This window comes from Phoenix dactylifera, chromosome 9, assembly GCF_051530095.1.
Source record: "Phoenix dactylifera cultivar Ajwa chromosome 9, Ajwa_hap1_PhDact_Kaust_v1.1, whole genome shotgun sequence".
NCBI lineage: Eukaryota > Viridiplantae > Streptophyta > Magnoliopsida > Arecales > Arecaceae > Phoenix > Phoenix dactylifera.
This window is the reverse complement of record NC_143198.1, coordinates 743,538-762,277: the sequence shown is the minus strand read 5'-3', so window position 1 is coordinate 762,277 and position 18,740 is coordinate 743,538. Positions and strand designations below refer to the sequence as shown.

The 18,740-nt window shown below is 37.0% G+C and overlaps 2 protein-coding genes across 2 annotated transcripts; one reads left to right on the top strand and one right to left on the bottom strand.

Moving 5' to 3' along the window:
* Positions 1-238: 238 nt before the first annotated feature.
* Positions 239-5,223, bottom strand: LOC103712072 (DUF538 family protein, putative (Protein of unknown function, DUF538)). Its single transcript, XM_008798462.6, has 2 exons — positions 4,717-5,223; positions 239-416 (listed from the first exon to the last, which is right to left on the bottom strand). Exons 1-2 carry the CDS (start codon positions 5,194-5,196, stop codon positions 381-383), a joined length of 516 nt encoding a protein of 171 aa, XP_008796684.3. The 5' UTR covers positions 5,197-5,223; the 3' UTR covers positions 239-380.
* A 2,721-nt stretch (positions 5,224-7,944) lies between these two features.
* Positions 7,945-18,713, top strand: LOC103712071 (uncharacterized). The gene is made up of 4 exons (XM_008798461.5): positions 7,945-9,448; positions 12,057-12,170; positions 15,558-15,839; positions 18,234-18,713. Exons 1-4 carry the CDS (start codon positions 8,999-9,001, stop codon positions 18,489-18,491), a joined length of 1,104 nt encoding a protein of 367 aa, XP_008796683.4. The 5' UTR covers positions 7,945-8,998; the 3' UTR covers positions 18,492-18,713.
* The last annotated feature ends 27 nt before the right edge of the window (positions 18,714-18,740 follow it).

Genomic DNA, 18,740 nt, shown 5'->3' with positions numbered 1-18,740 from the left:
ACAAGTCCCTCATTTAAATTAACAGATGCTCCTGCTGTCATGTGATCAAACTCCTATTACTGGTCAGGCAAAGCAATAATATTTGCTCTCTTATCTTCCATTATTTGCAATGGCATTCCCATTGCTGCATGCTACCGACTTTAGCGTGACTGAATAGCAGAGGAAAAACCTTCCGCCTCTATTATTTACCAATTAATAACTACATTATTATCCACAATCCAAAAACAAAGAACCAGGGTTCTGGAAAGGGTTCAAATCTCCATATGCAATAATAGTTTTACAGCGACATGTACACCCATGAAAAGTTCATACCCGTATAATTTCTGCAATGCAATCCTGTTTATTCCCTGGACACAAGTTTTAGATTGATATTACATCCTTCAAAAGACTGGATTTTCTGAAGCTTGCTGGAACTCCTGAAAAGGAAGCATAAACGATTCATCATTACCAACAAGAAATAGATTCAACAATTCAGTTTCATTGATAACGTTTCAAACAAGAAATAGGATCAATAATTAAGTTTAGTTGATACTGTTTATGCTATCATTGGCTGAATGGGCTTAGGTTCCAGTATTACATTTAAAGAAAGCAGCGCTATATCTTTGCCAGGTGGCCTTTAGTTCATCAAAACAAAACATGAACAGAACAAGCCAGTACTCTTTGCAAACGATTATGAGTTGCACAAACAAAACTGTAGGTGCCTTCCCAACTTTTGGTGGAGGCATGGGAGAGCAACGTTAGCAGATAACCATGCATAAAAAACCCAGACACGTTCTCTGGATAAACAACGAACAATGGATTGCTTGAGCGATATAAGTCACACTTGCAACTTCCATATAATAGTGCAGCATAAATTGTCTCGCGGTGGCAAATATTCCAGGTACACGGCCATGAACATTAAACTATATTAATTCATAAATGCCATGAAATGCAAGGAAATAAGATGTTGGCAGCCTCAAATTTTAAAATTATTCTTCAAGGATTAAGAATTGATTACCAAGAAAAAGGGGGATAAGAATGTAATTATATCTTTAATGTTTATCAGATTCGGAACTTGATGTCATTTCAAGGAGCTTTGAGATGAAACCACTTGTAAAGTCATTCTTCATAAGGCTAAGTATAAATCAACTCCATGGGACCAAATACCCAAATGCATCTAATTTTTCAAAACAGGTAAAATCTATGCTTATCCTTAAATAAATGGTTCAAAAATTCAAATGGATAAAGAGATGATGAGAATGACCCATACATTTATGTAATATGACCTCAGATGTTGATATCAATCAGAACACCAAAACTTCAGATTGTTTTTGGATGAAATAAAAATGCTGTCTTCAATGTCACAGATATGTCAAAACTCAAACCATGAAAACGATCTCAAGATGCATAATGCAGAGAAAATGACCTTTAACACACGGGTGACTTGAGCAACAAAGAACTATCATCCTTTCCCCCCCATATTTTATGTTCTCTTTGCATACATGTAAGATGGGAAGTAAATAGCAGCATTATGTTATCCTCCACAATTGAGAGTGCAGAGTTTATCCTCCACATCAGAGTTTATACATGTACGTTCCATTTCAACATGAATAAACAGTAGATGCTTACCAGCTTGCACTAGGACACATATCATGCATCTAAGCAATACTAAATATAGGAAGTCAGATACTGTTCGTTTTGATGTTGCATCATTTTGATTTGGCAACCTTATTATCATCTAAGCTAAGATTGATTCAACTATTGATGCCATAATTGAGCCAACTTGTTAAACAGCATTTTTTCATAGCCAAAACTCTCCTCATTGTATTTTGTGAGTAAATCATTAGTACATTATTTCCAAGTCAAAAAGATAAATTTATTTCTAAAATAAGCACTATCCATAAATGTCAAACTTTATTTAACCTAACTTTTATATTTGCTATTATATATGAAAAAGTGTAATATGACTCCCTCGGACTTCAAAGAAGAATTTCCATGTTATTCAAACTACGATAAAGGGATGGATTGCTCACTTGGATCTACCAAAAACTGCAATTTTCAACCAAATAAACAAGTTCTATGAGATCTACCAACAAAGTGATTCATGTTTGCTCACACGAAACATGAATCACTTACAATAACATGATACGAAACATGAATCACTTACAATAACATGATATGGCATCACAGAAGAGTTCCACATCAGGTTAAAGATAATATAGTATTTACAAACTTGCTTACTTTAAACTAGAGATCATATTCTATTGAAGTGTAGTCCGTTTGTTAACAATTTGATATCAAAAAACCAGAGCCTTACGACCACTATAAAATGGGATTTAGTAAGTTGGCTCATGCATAAAGATGAATCATTTAGCTAGTCTTACCCCAAAAGCCAAAAGAAAAGTTACAAGAAAGCGGAAGAAACTGGGTCAAATGTGATAACAGCATTATGTTTGTGTGCTGCTATTCTAATTAGACTTCTTGACTTTTACTTGATACAGTTCAGATGCATGACAAGTGTGCCAGTGCAAGTTGGCAAGTACCTACTATTTCTTCTCTTAAAATATAATGAAAATGTATTGTCTGTCAGAGCCAACACACACAGGTGGCTGTTGTTAATGGGAGTGAGAGCATCATGTTATTGCCCAAGTCAAATATTACTATTACCCACAAAGAAAAACAAAAACGTGGGAAAATAATAAAAAGGATGATAGCTTTCTATCTCTCAACTCGCATCACATTGCATCCTAGGACATCAGATCCTTTGCTAGCTATGAGTTACAGATTTAGAATTTGGAAAATCCATGCTTTTCTCAGTTGTAGGAGGTTCTTGACTCTTCTTGGATCATCTATATAAGAAATTGTTGCCTCTTTCTTCATTATATTGACAATACAATAACTTGATGTTCTAAACTTTCTTTTCCCCCAATCATCCATGTAGCATGCTTTTCTCTTTCTTCAGTACTAGAACCAAACAATAAGCTCACCTCCTTTTTTGCTTACATCGTCTTGGCCAAATATGAGCAAACAATTTCTCTAAGAGTTTATAATGTGATGCATCTAAGAGAACAAAAATACAGTCATAAGTCAATGCCTAGTTATTACACCTTGAATACACCCCTGGATTCCATTTTAGGGCAAAAGGGCATTAAGAAATACCTAAATGAGTCAAGTAACCTTAAACTTACTTCTAAGAAAATTAAGAAAGGCCAATAACCTTCCCTGCTAATTTTTTAGCGAGAATAAGCAAAAAACATTCTATAACTACAAAAGGCACAAGCATAAATCTTAAAAGGGGAACAGAGTAATAAGACAGTCATATTTATATTGTTTCCTTTGCCATGTATGAGATTTTTATTTTTTATTATTTTTCCCATATACATTCTGAATAGGGGTTGGTCCAATATCATTATTGAGGCAACAGCAAGTAAATTTCAGAAAGAACACAATGCAACGAGCTCTAACTTTAAACAGATCTCCAATCAACAGCTTGCACCTGGCAGATTTAATTCAATCCTAAATGGACAACATTTGTAGCATGCCCAAAACCAAGTAAAGCTTTTATCATATTCTGAAATTTCTAAGCGTCTTTATTGTGCTTAAATCCAGATTGTTCGGTAGCAATTCAATGAAAAAAGAACAAACAATAACAAGAGAGATTATTCAAACATAAAGTCATGACTAATGTATTTAATTTCTTAGCACACTTCTCCTGGTGACCCATAACTACATGATACGACAGGAACAGAAATATGCTAAGTCCTCCAACCTTTCTAACAGAAGCCAAGGAGGGTACAAGTACACTGAGATGAACACAAACAAAATCCTTACATCTAATCATCATGCGCAAACTTTATTAGACAAGTAAATAGCTTTAAAAATTCCAAACACTCAGATCTTTTCTCATTCTCTCAGCTTAACAATGGATTCTCGAGTGTAGTACACAATGAACTGCTGTAATTCATATTTGGTGATGTCATGGGTGATCAAAGCAAAATATATCTATCCATGCTAACAGATAGGCCAAATGAAGACACCTCCAGAACAAGATGTAACATAATGATGATCAAAAGCAAACATGCAATCTAACTGAAATAAAGCGATCGCAATCTGTGCTTATACTATCTACGAACATAGATCAAGTTATGAATCATCAGTCAAAAACTGATTTTTAGATAACTGTGAGCTCAAGTCAGTCCTAGAGCTATTTCCTCAAACACACAAGCAAAATATTAATATTTCAAACTGGTCTCCGCATCTAGTAATTACTCCCCCCCCAAAAAAAAACACAGACAAACACATATAACCAACGATAACCACCTCCACCGTCCCCGTGGTTGTGCCGCACGACTATCAAAACACCAATCATTTGATGTATTCCACACTGAATCCAAACCGTCCAAAAGATAGATCGTCTTAAAAGACATCCTTAGATGGAATTGAAGCATCGCCTTTTTTACAATCAGATGACTCAAAAAACGTACTTTCTTGCCCCCGAGAGACCAAAAAATGCGATACCTTTCTCTAGGAAATATCTTTACCGATACAATTCAGTGCCCGATCCAGCAGATCAAGACCACCCATGTCATTCATGCTCGCAATCCACCAAAAGAAACCATTTGATCATGACGATGGGATCGATCAAAGTAGAAAAACACAATAAAGAGACCCACCCTCCCAACCGATCGACTCAAAAATCTAGGGTTCGCTGAGAGAGAGAGGGATAGAGGGTACGACCTCGGAGATGCGAAGCCCTTCGGCAACCAATCCGGCGGCGCCGCGGCAGGAGGCCTTGGCCTTGCAGACGGGGATGCGCTCGAACTCGCTCACCGGGAGCGTCTCGGAGAGGAACCCGACCTTGAACTCGACGGTGCCGGCGGCCGGGTGGGCCTCGATGCCGGAGACTGAGACCCAGATGAAGACCTTCTTGGCCTGTATTCCGGAGAGGTCGGATATCTTCCCGTAGGTGAGCTTCCCCTTGATATTTTTCTCGTAGTACACGAGGTCGGAAAACTGGACGTAGCACGGCGCCTTGAGCTCCACCTCGAACTCCCCGCTCGGCGAGAGCGAGTAGCTCTTCACCGAGTCCGGGAGGAGCCCCTGCGGGAGCCCGTACTCCGGGAGCATGTCGTGCACCGCACCGCCCACCGCACCGGGGGCGGCCGCGACGGCGGAGAGGAGAAGGAGGAGGAGGAGGAGGCGGAGGGATGTCGCCATTGTTCTCTCTTTTCTTCCCGTGCGAAGAGCATGAGGCGATGGACGAGTCATTTTATAGAGATAGTAGAGCAGGTGACTGGGGCCCAGTGGCATTGTGTCTCTGAGATCCGCTGTTTGATTTCGGACAGGATATTTTATATGAAGCGGATGACAATTTGACTCGTGCATAGTTGTCCGCGGCTTTCAGGGCTCACTGAGTGGTTAAATGGAGTTTCCTGTTAGGGATGTGATACCGCGGCTTTCAGGGCTCACTGAGTGGTTAAATGGAGTTTCCTGTTAGGGATGTGATAGGTGATTCGGTCATTAGTCCGCTGCGCAGTTGGGTTGGTCGTAAGAGAGAAATTAGCCGTACACGAAGCCAATCACAACCGTTTATTATGCATCGAGATATGGATTTTATGAATAAAATTTATAAAATCAGCGGGGGACAGGAGAGGAAAGGGACGGCGGTAGACTCGGGGGACTCCGCTTCCGAGATTGGTCGGTCCGCCGTCCCGCGGTGGCGTTAGATGACAGCATTTGGAGCTATGAGATTAGTGTTGGAGTTTGATTAATAAGTTCTGTGTCCACCGACGGATTAAAATATGCGTCTCTTTTTTATTTTTTACCAAAAAAGAAACTACAGTAAAAAAAAAAATAACATCCTGATCGTTACCTGTAATTTGGATGGTATCGGGGATCTAATGTCTCTTGCGTACGAGTGAAGTAAAAGAAGTCAGTCAAGGGGCCATTTGATACTATTTTATCTAGAATTGATATATTTGCACTATAAATTGGTCGATTTCGGTTACTTTTTTATTTTTAACTATGAAAAATCTTAATTATTTTTTTTACTGTTTAAGATAAGGGAGGAATTATGAACATTAGGTCTATTTTTATGGCCACCATCTAATCATTCGTACTACATGCATTGCACATGCAAGATATAAATCAAATTCTACTGGTATCATTAGATTGTTGATCCCAACAATCTAACTATAGTTTTATTTGTTTTTCATTTTTTTTTTGGCAACCAGCTAATCTTCTTTCATCATCTATCTTAATTCAATTAATATAGAAAGGGTATTTAGAAAAATTAGAAAAAGCAAAAAGCTCTTAAAAAATAAGTGAGAAACATATGGTAAACAAAAAGTTGTAAACTAAAATAGGTACCATCGTAAAAAATGTTATAGCTAGCAGAAAAAGTTATTGTAGATATCATTGCAAAATTTTCAAAATAGATAACAAGTTTAAAATAACAATTCTTATAATATTATCATAATGCATCATATTAGGGGCTACCTCTCACTATGTTATACAAAAGGAATTTAAATAATAACCATTATCCAGTTTTTATTTTATTCTAACGATGGTTATATGGTGAAAATAACCAGTATTAATTATATTTTTTCATTGTTCTATTACATAACTAATATAGATGGCAATTCTACGTTTAAATTGACCTCAACATTTCTAATGCTGTACTATATCTTCAAACTTGAACAAGGCTGCTAATGGAAATAATAGTATTTTTGCTATATAGAATGCCAATTTATAACTTGAGTGGTTCATTTTTTTTTCATTTGAGTTATTTCAATTAGTTAATGTTGATATATCCCAATAAAATTGATATCTTTTTCTTTGAGAAACAAAAAGAAAAATGATATCTTGAGTAGGTAAAAGTTGCAATCTAAAATAACTAAAAAAATCCAAAAAACATGCAAAATACATGACAGATATATTCAATTCAAAATATAATAATATAGTGGAATTTTTTTAACAATATCACAAGTAAATCATTCATGAGCATGTGAGAAAGGTGGCAAAGTAGTTGGATCATTAATTCTGTGCTTGAGTTGGATAATGAAATATGTAATTTGGTTCGTTAACAATAGCCCATGAACTATTGGTTAATTTTAAGTAATAATCTATAGATGTCCAAATTGGTCCACTCCAAGTTGTTGAACTACTGCCTTAAAACCTAACCACGTAAAAGTGGGTGCAAAGAAGATATGAGTGAGGGCCACCGAGTCTCAATGATGGCAATCATGCATGCCAAACACATGCAGACAGCAATGATACGTATGATAGAATGAATGGAAGGTTTTAATCATACCCCCATCCCATTATAATGGTCCCACAGGGCCATCATTTTTGGCCATTATAGTGGATATATAATTGCTATTTGTCCAGTTCAGCTTTTGATGCATTATTTCAAAAGATATATGTGGCTAATCACTCTGAGGTGTCCTATGAATTGAGCAGAGAAAGTTGCCTAAAGTGCTCCGTGCTCTGCTATTTTCTGACTTTATTAAATATATCCGTACTAGGACAGTATAAATCATCCGTTTTAGCAAAAAAAAATAAATAAAAATAAAAGCATATATCTATTCGTAAAAATTTCGTTTTTTTCGAACTAAAACCTCTATATATCTATTTCATGAGTATCACCACAAAAACATTAGCTGTTTAACAGGCAGACACCGAGAAGATCAAATGAGTCTTTTACTCATATGATTGCTCAGACTCTTGCTGTTGTCCCTTGGTGCCCATCGTTCTCCGGCAACCCTGACACCATAAGAGCCCAGACTCCTGCTGTCGTTCCTCTTCTCGCCCAACCCCCTAAGCACACAAAGCAACCACAGAGGCGTAGTTTCTTGGGTGCGTGCATGAAATCTCCTTCCTCTGTCACCCCAATATGATACCACTTGGTTTGACCCACTTTTTTTTGTTTTCGTTCAATTTTTTTCTTTTGTGTATGCAGTAAAAAATAATGCTGCAAATATACGGACATACTGTACATAGAAGGCAGACAATGAGAAGAGATTATTCAATCACGTAGTTTTGTTTGGTTTTAATATCCTAGGCAAATATAAGTATTTTTAAATAAAAATTACTTATATTTTGAATTGTGAAGTTTTTTTTAAAAAATATACATTTTATATGTTAGTATGCAAAGTATAGCAAGTTATATTAGAAGCTTGTTAGGTAGTTATATACCAACAACTGTTTGTTAAGTTATTGATTGACATGTAATATTGCAGGTACACATCTTATGATATCTATATCATACATTAAGGCGAGCTATAAATTTAAGAAAAAATAATTACAATAATGTTAGAAAAATAAACTAGAAGATTCAAGTTGCTCAACATAGTTACAAAGGTTATTGATGATGAGCTAGCCCATCCCAAGTTAGAAATAAATGAAGACAAGACTTACTTATGGTTTATATTGCAAATGTATAGCAACATTCTACCAAGATAAGTGCCAGCGACACCAGCAAAACTTGATTTAACACCCATCTTAAATTTTCCCAATAATGAAAGCATGTAAATGCTATACTTATGTTTGTATTAAAATTAATTTTTGAATCTAAAAGCATAGGATCATCTTTGACCCATTTACACTCGAATCAAGCTTCAATGAGCTGAACACAACTGTTCGTGAGATGGCTAAGGAGATAGGATAGCTAAGCGAAGATAGGATAGCTGATTAACATCATTTCATGTATCTGATTAACATCATTTCATGTATCAATTTTAATGTTAGCGTTAAGGCAAAGGAGATAGCCGATAGGATAGCTAAGCGAAGATCACCGGCGTGGTCAATTCAGCGTATTCCAACGCATAAAAAGGTCTCCTTGATCGAGCTATCCTGAAATATTGGAATATCGTGATCGAATAATCGATATACGGTATCCCTAAAAGAAGGGCCGAGTCGGCGTTCGGAATAAGATATCCGCTTTCCTTGCTCTCCACCCCGTGATATAAAACCGGAAACCGTGGTTATAAATAAAAGAAAAGGAATTGATGCCGTAATTATGGGGGCGCTGTCTCTCTACCGCGGGAACCTCCACCGGGTTCCCGACGTCCCCCGGCGATGGCCCATGCCGCCGCCGGCCATCTCTCTCCACCACTTCAGGCTCCTTATCCGCAAGCGATCACTCGCACTCTCTCGCCTCGCTGCCGCCACGACGCCGGCCGGAACCCTAGACGCGAAGGGGGAGGGGAAGGGAAAGCAAGAACCCATGAGCGACGATGTAGGCGCCAAACCCGACTCCCTGAAGGTTGAGACTGCTTCCAATCTCAATTCCCAGGCGCCGGATTCTGGGCAAAAGAAGGGGGGAGACACGGCGGAGGGCAAGCCGCTGCAAGAATCCGAGGGGACCAGTGCTCCGGCCTCGAATCTTCCGGTCGGTACCGCTGCCGCGTCCGAGGACGTTCGTGGTTCGTCGGTCGGTGGAGGGGGGACTGCTGGTGCGAAGTTGGAGGTGAGGAACTTAGGGAGCTCGTTCTTTTTTGATTTTTCGTCAAAATTTTGTTCTCTAGTTCCAGTTTTTCAGTCGGTTCACGATCTTGATCAATTCCTTATGCATTGATTGGCTATCGATCCCTTTCTTTTATATAAATAACATATCTGTTTTGGTGGAAAGAGATCATAGACAAGTTTATTAGGGCAAATGTTGCAGGTAAGGATCCAGAATGGCACACCCTTTTCCCTAATACTTCACGGTGGTCCAATCGGAGCAAGTTTATATGCCATAAGCACGAAAAAGAGATGAGTGGAACAATCTTATGCTAAGAAACCACGATACTTGTTTTTATTTTGTTAGTTTATGTTGCCGCATGTCTTGGTAGAATGACTGCACTAACTTATCCTCTATGCGAAATTCTTAGCTGAGGGATCCATGCAGAACAAAATTTATTCAGGTCACCATGTTTGACGTTGAGGGACCCATGCAGAATATATTTTAATTAGGGCATCATGTGTGATTTTGATTGAAAGCAGGTAATTTTTATGTTGAATAGGTCGGAGATCTTTTGAAAACCCATTTTTTGAAAAAAACCATTTTCGGAGGCTTACGTGTTACACACAGAAGATTGGATTGCCTATATCATGTCTTATATACAGTGTTACAATCACCTCACATTGATAAAAAGTCCAGAGAATAATTTGAAATTGAATTTAATCCCAAAAAAAAGGGTGATTAAAATTAGTGGTGGAATATACATGCCTGGAATCATAGATGGGATTCTAGGATGGAAATACACTGCACTCATTGACAAATTGTTAGGTTGTTTCCGTATATTTATTGTGAGGTTTTCAAGTTAACCACGAGAAATTGATGGTTGCTGGATGATTCCATTGCCAGACTCTACCATTTCGAGGACTTGCTTGCATGGCTAGATGACTTCCATTTTCGGTCACAAGCATCTTCGAATTTTTTTAGTCACTTTTATATAGATCGAGTCAATGAGATCTGATCTGAGTCGGCAATAATAATAGAATGATGGTGCATTTCCATAAGCCAACGCGATGTTTTAATAAGTATGGCATGGGCTGTCTTCCTTAGCATGAATAGCTTTTGTGCTTCGCTATTATGCTACCTCAACGCTTTCAAAGATGAATTCTTATATGTCTTCTGATTTTCCTTGCAAACTGTTTCTTTAATGTAATATAAGAAATGAATTTTTTGTCATTATATCCAAGGAAAAATTTCAGTCTTGAAGTTATGACTCAGAGTACTTTGTTGCTGTTTTAGCTTCACTTATTTTGGGCAATTGCAATTTCCAACAGATGCCCACTAGTGGCTGGTAAATGTAAATGATTTATGTGGACAGTTAACATCACAGAAATCTAAGTTCTAAGAAATGCTATGTAAATATCTATGGATAAAAAAGAGAGCATAAAACTGTATGAATTTGAACTTATAAGATGATTAGTATCACATAAAACAGGACTGCAACTAGATTTAGCTCATCTAACTATTTGTATGGTTTGACATTAAATATTGCAATTCTGAGCTCAAATCTTGTGAACTTCCAATTGCTTACTATTTTCCTGAAAATTCCAGAAAATATTAATTTAATCATAGGAAATTGCTTCTTGAATCTTGAATGCCAGATCTAGCATTCATGAATAGATATGGTAACACTCTTGAGATATTTATTGTTCAAATCTCAAGTGAAATTTGACTTGCCTCTATCAAATGTTGAAATTTCTGAAACACAATCTAGATAGACTTATGGATATCATGTGCCAGTTGGATGCTGCACTACTTGCACGGTAGGTAGTGTGTTATGAAGATGCTTAGTACACTTTGTGCAACCGCATGTCAAGCACTGCAGGCAGTTGTTATTTGTGTTATTGCAACTTTCTATTAAGGCACTGGCATAGTACATAACTTTATGCCGCCTGGTATTTAATTCCACTTAAATACATGTGTAAATATGGTATTCTTGTATTTACTATTGGAATGATATATGAATTACAATTCATGGAAAAGAATAGTCATCCTAGATGAATTCTTAATTCATGTCAATTTCTTTAATTAGATCTATAAACCTTGAGGTGGTTGTTGAAAAACACAGCTTAGAAGTTCTATCTGTCATTCCTTATTATAAATCAGTTTTTTTTTTTTCCTTTTCAAATGGTTATTTTTTGTTGTCTAAATGTGCATAAATTTATATTATAACTATGCAGCTCTCTAATCTTGATGCTTTTGTAGTTGGAAGAACTGTTTAAGCTGCTTATTCAGACTTAGTTTTTAGCTTGTAGTGTGTAGTTATGTGAATTTGTAAATGGGAAAGCTAACAGATGTGCAGCTACCTTATCCACTTCTTTATTTAACTTCATGTTCCAAGCCAAAGCTCTCTTCTTCCTAAGTTTAATCTTCCTGAGGTTACTTGGATCTAATAATTCTATTTTATAATAGCCAACACTGTTGAAAAATACCATGTGTTTATATGGCCAACCTGTCTGTGTAGAGTGTTGTTGTGACAGTCTTAGAGTATGTATCTCTGATAAGGCTTCAAATCCTTTAGTTTTTACTCTCCTACTAAATTAGTTTGGCTATCTTGATTGTTTCTATTTTCTAGGTAAGCAACAAACTGAACACTGCTGGTGACAGAGGGGATAAAAAAAGAGAGTTGGAGAAGAAGTTGCAAGTCTTGAATGAGAAGAAACACCATCTTGTGCAAATGCTGAAGCAGGTAACTTCATTTTCCAATTTTTATCTCAATTCATGTAGATATCAGTTCAGAAACAGAAGCGCTGTTTTTTTTTTAAAAAAAATTTCGGATATTTCATGATTTTAGTAAAAGAGATGATATGTATTGAATGATTTGTGTTTTATTAACATACAAGCATGGGCTACTAGTATGATTTCTTGGTCTGACAGGTTGATTGAAATGATCTGTGAGAAATGATCAAGGAAATCTATAGCAGCCTTGTTGAACATCCTCTAAGTTCTTAAAAGTCATTTATAGTTGTAATCACCTTTTTTAACACAATGCAAGGCAAGAAAATTTTTGGCTTAAGATTATTTTATATAAGTATCCGTTGTAATGTGTACTTATGATGATTCGTGCTTGAATTTCTGACGAAGAGGACTAGAGGCACCTTAGTTTGGATTCTGAAAATAGATATTAGGGTAGATTGCATAATATGTACAATTTATAAATGATAAGGCTATTTTATTATTTTCTAATGCAACATCGGCGTTTATTATATGAGGTTTGAAATTTTAATTGTTTATATGTTCTTATAACCATTTGCTGTCAGCATTATTCAAAATTCATGAAATTTCAGTGATCCCAGACCTATCTAGGGGTGGCAATCGGGTCGGGTCAGGCATAAACAGGTCGGGTCAAATACAGGTCGGGTCAGAAAACTATAAATCTGAACCCGACCTATTTATTAAACGGGTCAGGAATTGCAAACCTGAACCTGACCTGTTTATTAAACAGGTAACCCGACCCGACCCGTTTAACCTGTTTAATAAACAGGTAACCTGTTTACCCAACCCGACCCGACCTGTTTAACCTGTTTGCCCAACCTGACCTGTTTAGACCTGTTTAATCTGTCCAACCCAACCTGTTTAACCTGCCCAACCCGACCTGTTTAGACCCGTTTAACCTGTTTAACCTGTTTAACCCGTTTAACCCGTTTAACCTGTTTAGACCTGTTTAACCTGCCCAACAGTTAAACGGGTTAAACGGTTTAAACGGGTTAGACATCTAAAACCCGTATCCGATCCAATTAATAAACAGGTTAAACGGGTCGACCTGTTTACGACCCGAATCTGTTTAGGCTAAACCCAAACCTGTTTATGGCGGGTCGAACACGGGTCGGGTTGGCGGGTCGGGTCATATTTTGCCACCCCTAGACCTATCTAATGAAAGGTGTCAGAATTTGGTATTGGTTTATATGATAGGATGCCTCCTAGTGCACTATGAAGTAAAAAAATTTCTCTTGGCTTATGTTGACATCATGAATGATTTGTAGCCAACAAAATGCTTATTATGTGACTAAGATTCTTTTCTGTTGAAGTAATGCTAGATAATTCTCTTGACAAATAGATGTTATATTGCGGCATAAAACAGCTTGCATCATCGTAAGAATCAGTCATGGTATGGAAGGTATGAACAGTCAAGCACCAAATAAGCTGACTTAAAAATTTACGTCGAGAAATACTGTTGCTGAGACTTGTTATGATATGTTATTATCATTCCTATAAAGCCCATATATGTTTCAAAGGGCCTAAATTTGTTTCAACCGTAAAGTGTTTGCGTGTATCTTGTCTTTATATAATTCAAAATAGTTTTGAGCCCAACCATGTGTGGCCGGACTGAAGCCTCTGCATTCCCTCTCTCTCTCTCTCACACACACACACACACAAAAGTTTGGTTTCCTACTTTGGTCTCACAAAACATTTAGGAAATAGAAGGAAAGTCCTGTCAATTACCTCTCACATTCGGACTCTTAGCCTTTTTCCCTTTTTTTCCTTTATTCTTTTTAAAGAAACCTATCATGATTTTTCTCCTGTGTGAAGCAAGATATTAGTCAAATAAGCTTTCTGATTGGATTAGGTTTCCATTCCTGGATAAAATATGTCCGATGCATGTGTCAACATCCAGTTTTCTCAAGCTTAGTGATTCTAGGGTAATTATTTAGCATTATAGCATCACCATTAAATAAGATTAGAATAAATCGTGCATGGGAGATGAGACTAATTTGAAAATAAGATACATAAATGAAAAGATTCAGCAATGATAAAAATATTCCATTAAGAAAATAAATGCATGAGAACGGACGAGTGTTACTGAATAACAAACATAAGGTACATTTTCATCCATTTATTCCTTCAAAAATTTGCCTAGATTAATGTGTGCAAAAATCTTCTTCAAAGCACCTGAGAGTAAAACTTCTTGTAGCACCCAGATTGCGCTGCATTTCAGATTATGATTTATGCAGAAACTTGCATAATTTGGAGTTCCCTTTCATGTTATTTTGATTTGATTAATGCTTTTATTTGAAAAACAAAACAGTTGAATTTATGTACACGTTACCTTCACCAAGATTTTCCTCTTCTTTGAATTGTTTTTGTTCTGGATAAAACTGTTGAATTTATATCCATATCATCCTAAAACTGAAATTTTTAAAATGTTTTGGTAAAATTGCACCTTTGATAATTTTTCCATTCTTCTGTGTTATTTTTCATTATAGTGGCTAACAACGGTTGTGATAACATCCATTGTCAGTCAATGGTTTAGTAGGCAAAAAAAGGCTGTTTTCGAGAATGGTCTCGAAAGGGGTCGATTATTTGAGAACACCGCTGTTTTTGAAAAAGCTTCATGATTATTCTTAAAAGGTTTAGTTTTGCACCTAAGAATAGGGGCATAACGTGATACTGTTCCAAAAAATGAATTTTCTTCTTTATGGTCATTTTTTTTTTTTTGAAACTTTGATGTACATATTTAATGCTTAAATGTCTTTGTGGATGTTTTCTTGGGTAGAAGGCATAGAGTATTTCTTCTCATAGAATATCAATTTCTGTCCATTGTTAGTTCTGGTAACATCCTGTTAATTATCATCTAAAGAAGAAAAGTGAGAGTTGCTGGTATATTAGCAAAACTTGTTTCTTGTTCTCAGACTCTCTATGTGTATGATTTTTTCCCCACAAAAATATATTTTCCTCTTGTACAAGGATCTGAAAAACCCAGAAATGGGGAATTAATCCAAATTTGGATCCCAAAACAACTCCCTAAATGGTCTTCAAAAATATTTGAAAGAAGATAAATAAAATATGCTCGTGTTATCCTGAATATATGATAGTATGGCTTTTTGCCCATCTCCTTTGTTGCTGTGATCACCGTTTTTGATTGTCTGTCCACTGTTAGAAATATACAGCATTGGCTGGATGAGAATTCATATGAATTCATTGCTTTGGTGCTGTCAAATTGTTACTTGGAATTCCTAATTTAACCTCTTCTTTTATGAAGTAGTTAGAAAGAAAGCTTTGTTCTTCATATTTTTTATTGTTCAGTAAATTTATATCACTCACCTTTTAATAACTATTCTATTGGACTGTCCAACAGATTTTAAACGCCGAAGAAGAAACAAAAAGACGTAACATGCCGCCATCTGTTGTGCATGCTTCTATTCCTCTGCAAGCAGAAACTGCAGTTGACATGGGCTCTGTTACCAGACAAGCTCCGAAGATTAGTGTAGATGTAAATTTCAATTGTGATTTAGGCGGGGAATCAGATCTTGTGGGTAATCACATTACTAATGCATGTCAATTGCATCACTTGCATAGTACATCTCCATCGGCAGCATCATTTTCCAGAACTCCATTTGGCTCTCTACAACATAACACAGTAAGTGCTTGCAGGAGAAGAATGAGTTACAGTTTTTAATTTTGATTCAACACTGTTTGCATTAACAAATTTGGCTTTCTATGCTAAATGTGCTTTAAAACTATTTTGTTTCGCTTTAATGCCGTCTTCTAGTTTTTAAATTCTACCCTTACAGACTGATAGAAATGGTAGAAACATCTGTCCTATTTTCATCACAAGAAAATTATATAAAATACTTGCAGACATGCTTGGTACTTTCATTTATAAGTTGTTTCTATTATATGCTGCATAATGAGGTAAGCAATTGTCTGGCCAACAGTGATCTTTCTTGTGACTGCTTTATTGCTCACTTCTTTCTAATTAGTATCTTGCTTCAGTCCCACAACATTTAAATTTATATTGAATTATGAGGCTGAACCACAATATTTATCTGATCACGCTGAAGTTATTTGTTACTTGAAGTATTCTGATTTTTCTTGTATTAAAACTGACAGTAGAACTTATTTGGTAGATTATGATAAGAAGATAGAGGGTGTACCATCCAAATAAGAAATCCTCATATGAAAACTTTTTTAAGTTTTTTTTGGCATCTCAGATTGGAAGGAAAGTAATTCCTACAATTCAGCTGCTTTCCTGCTCTTATTTAGGTTTCTTTAATATAAGGTCTAGAATTCTATGAACGGCTTCTCGAAAGGATTCAGTGATCCTGCATGCAACTGAAAATGATGCTTGACCATTAGCAAATACTGACTCTTAGTAGCAACTCCTCCATTCAAGAGTTTATCCAAGTTATCAAAAATAAATATATGAATTCCATGGGATTGGGGGTTCTGAAGAGAAAATGGTGGTTTGAAGGAGTCTGCCAAAGGAGAAAGGAACCCAGTGACCCTGAGAAGTGCTGAAGACTATATTTGATACATGATATGTCATCTTCCTAACTGGATAAATTGGAAGAGACATTACCAGTTGACGACTTGATCTTTGTTGGTTTAGCTTGCAATGGGCATATTGCACCTTATCAAGGCCAATAACCTTCTTAACAAGGTTAGAATAGCCTCATGACGTGGCTTGCTATCCTATGCAGCTATTAGAGGGTTGACCACAAGGTTGGGTTTTAGAAGATGGAAGGTTTGAAAACTTCCAAGTGAGTGTTGGCTCCAATCGCTGCTAAAATATCACCTCTAGTCTTATTCTTATTTTGACCAGCAGTTTTTTTATGACCTTTTGAAAGCCATATGGTATAAAGGAAATAAGATTGGCTGTGTAGAAAGGAAGAGAGTGGAAGAGGATTAAGGAAGGCCAAGGCTCAATTTTATCGTATTTCTTGATTTGGACTTGTACAGAAATTCTCATTTACACCTCTATTTGTAGGGTACATTAGATTTTTCTATGCACTTGCTTCGACACAATTCTCATTAATTACAACCCTTCAATTACTCTCGTTTGTACATCTTCTAGAAAAATATATATCTAGAGAAGTATCTAGGAAAATATCTAGGAGGGTCTTCATCTACCATGATCAGTTAACCTTGGGCCTTGACCAATTGACTCTTGACCTTGCCATGTGAACTTGACTCTTCAATAGATGTAACTCCAAGAAGAACCCTTGTGAAATAAATTGCTCTTAAGAGGTTTGTGAAGATATCAACAAGTTAATCATGATGAACCAGCTGTATCTTCTTTTTCTTGTCTCTAATAAAGTGATACCTTGTATATGCTTGCTTCAATGATGATGAAGTGGGTTCTTTGCCAATTGGATCGCTGATCTGTCAGAAATCAATCTCTCTGTTGCTGCATGTTGAGGCTTTTGAAGCTCTATTAGCAAATTTTGTGGCCAAATTTCATGGCATGCACATGTTGCAGTTGCAACATGTCAATTTTCACAAGTTGAAAGGGTGACAATAGGCAATTTCTCTGAACTCAAATTAAATGCCGCATCTCCATGGTAGAACGTGAATCCAGAAGTATCTTTGCAATCCCTCAAAATCACCAACCCAATCACTAGCACTATAAGCGATAAGCATATATCATAGAGTTACCTTTTATGCATCATAGAGTTCTCTTTGCGGCCTTCAAATGAGACATCCTTGGTGATTCCATGTAGCAATATCCGGATTGAGTGCATGTGATATATCTAGGACTTCTAACCAAGTCTTTACAATATAGAGGATCTGCATATTTTTCTTGGCCAAGTCTCTGTAGCATGGTCCTACATTCAGCCACTATGTCCACGGGATGACAATCTGCCATTGAAAATGTCTTCAAGATCTCCGTGGCATAATTGGCTTGAGAGATGAAAATATTCTATATTTTCGCACATGTACCAAAGGTGCCTGTTTATATTTGTTTGCAGTGTGATTCTGATCTATAATGCACCCCCATTGTTGTCTGAACATATATATATATATTCTGCAGGTCCATACCGTTAGATCAAGTTTGGCAGCTGCTGGAGTCGGGCAAACGACATCCAATGCATTGATGGGTACTGCCATGACTAGCCCTTCCCGCTTTGCTCTTCCTACCGGCCACCAGGGCCATGCTGCTGCGGCTATGCCACCTGTCTCATTACCTGCCACCAATTATCTGGCATCTTCACCATCGCCTGCGGCATCCGGGGCTGCGTCCTCAGTCTTCAGGGATCCTCGCCTTATGCCCACTCATGAAACAATATGACGCTAATTTATTATGTATGGTTTCCAGGCATCCATCGTGAAGCCTGGTCCTGCTTTTAGTTAGGTCTTTCCCCTTTTCTTGTGGTCGGTACTGCATCTGCTGTCCTGTGAAAAGGCTCCAAGTCCCATCTACCCCAAGGAATTTAAGATCCTTCAGTTTGTATTGTGAATTTAGAATGAAATTAGGAAAATGAAAATAGCACTAATGGGTTTTCCTTTCTAATGATCATGCTATTCTCTTGGCCTGCAG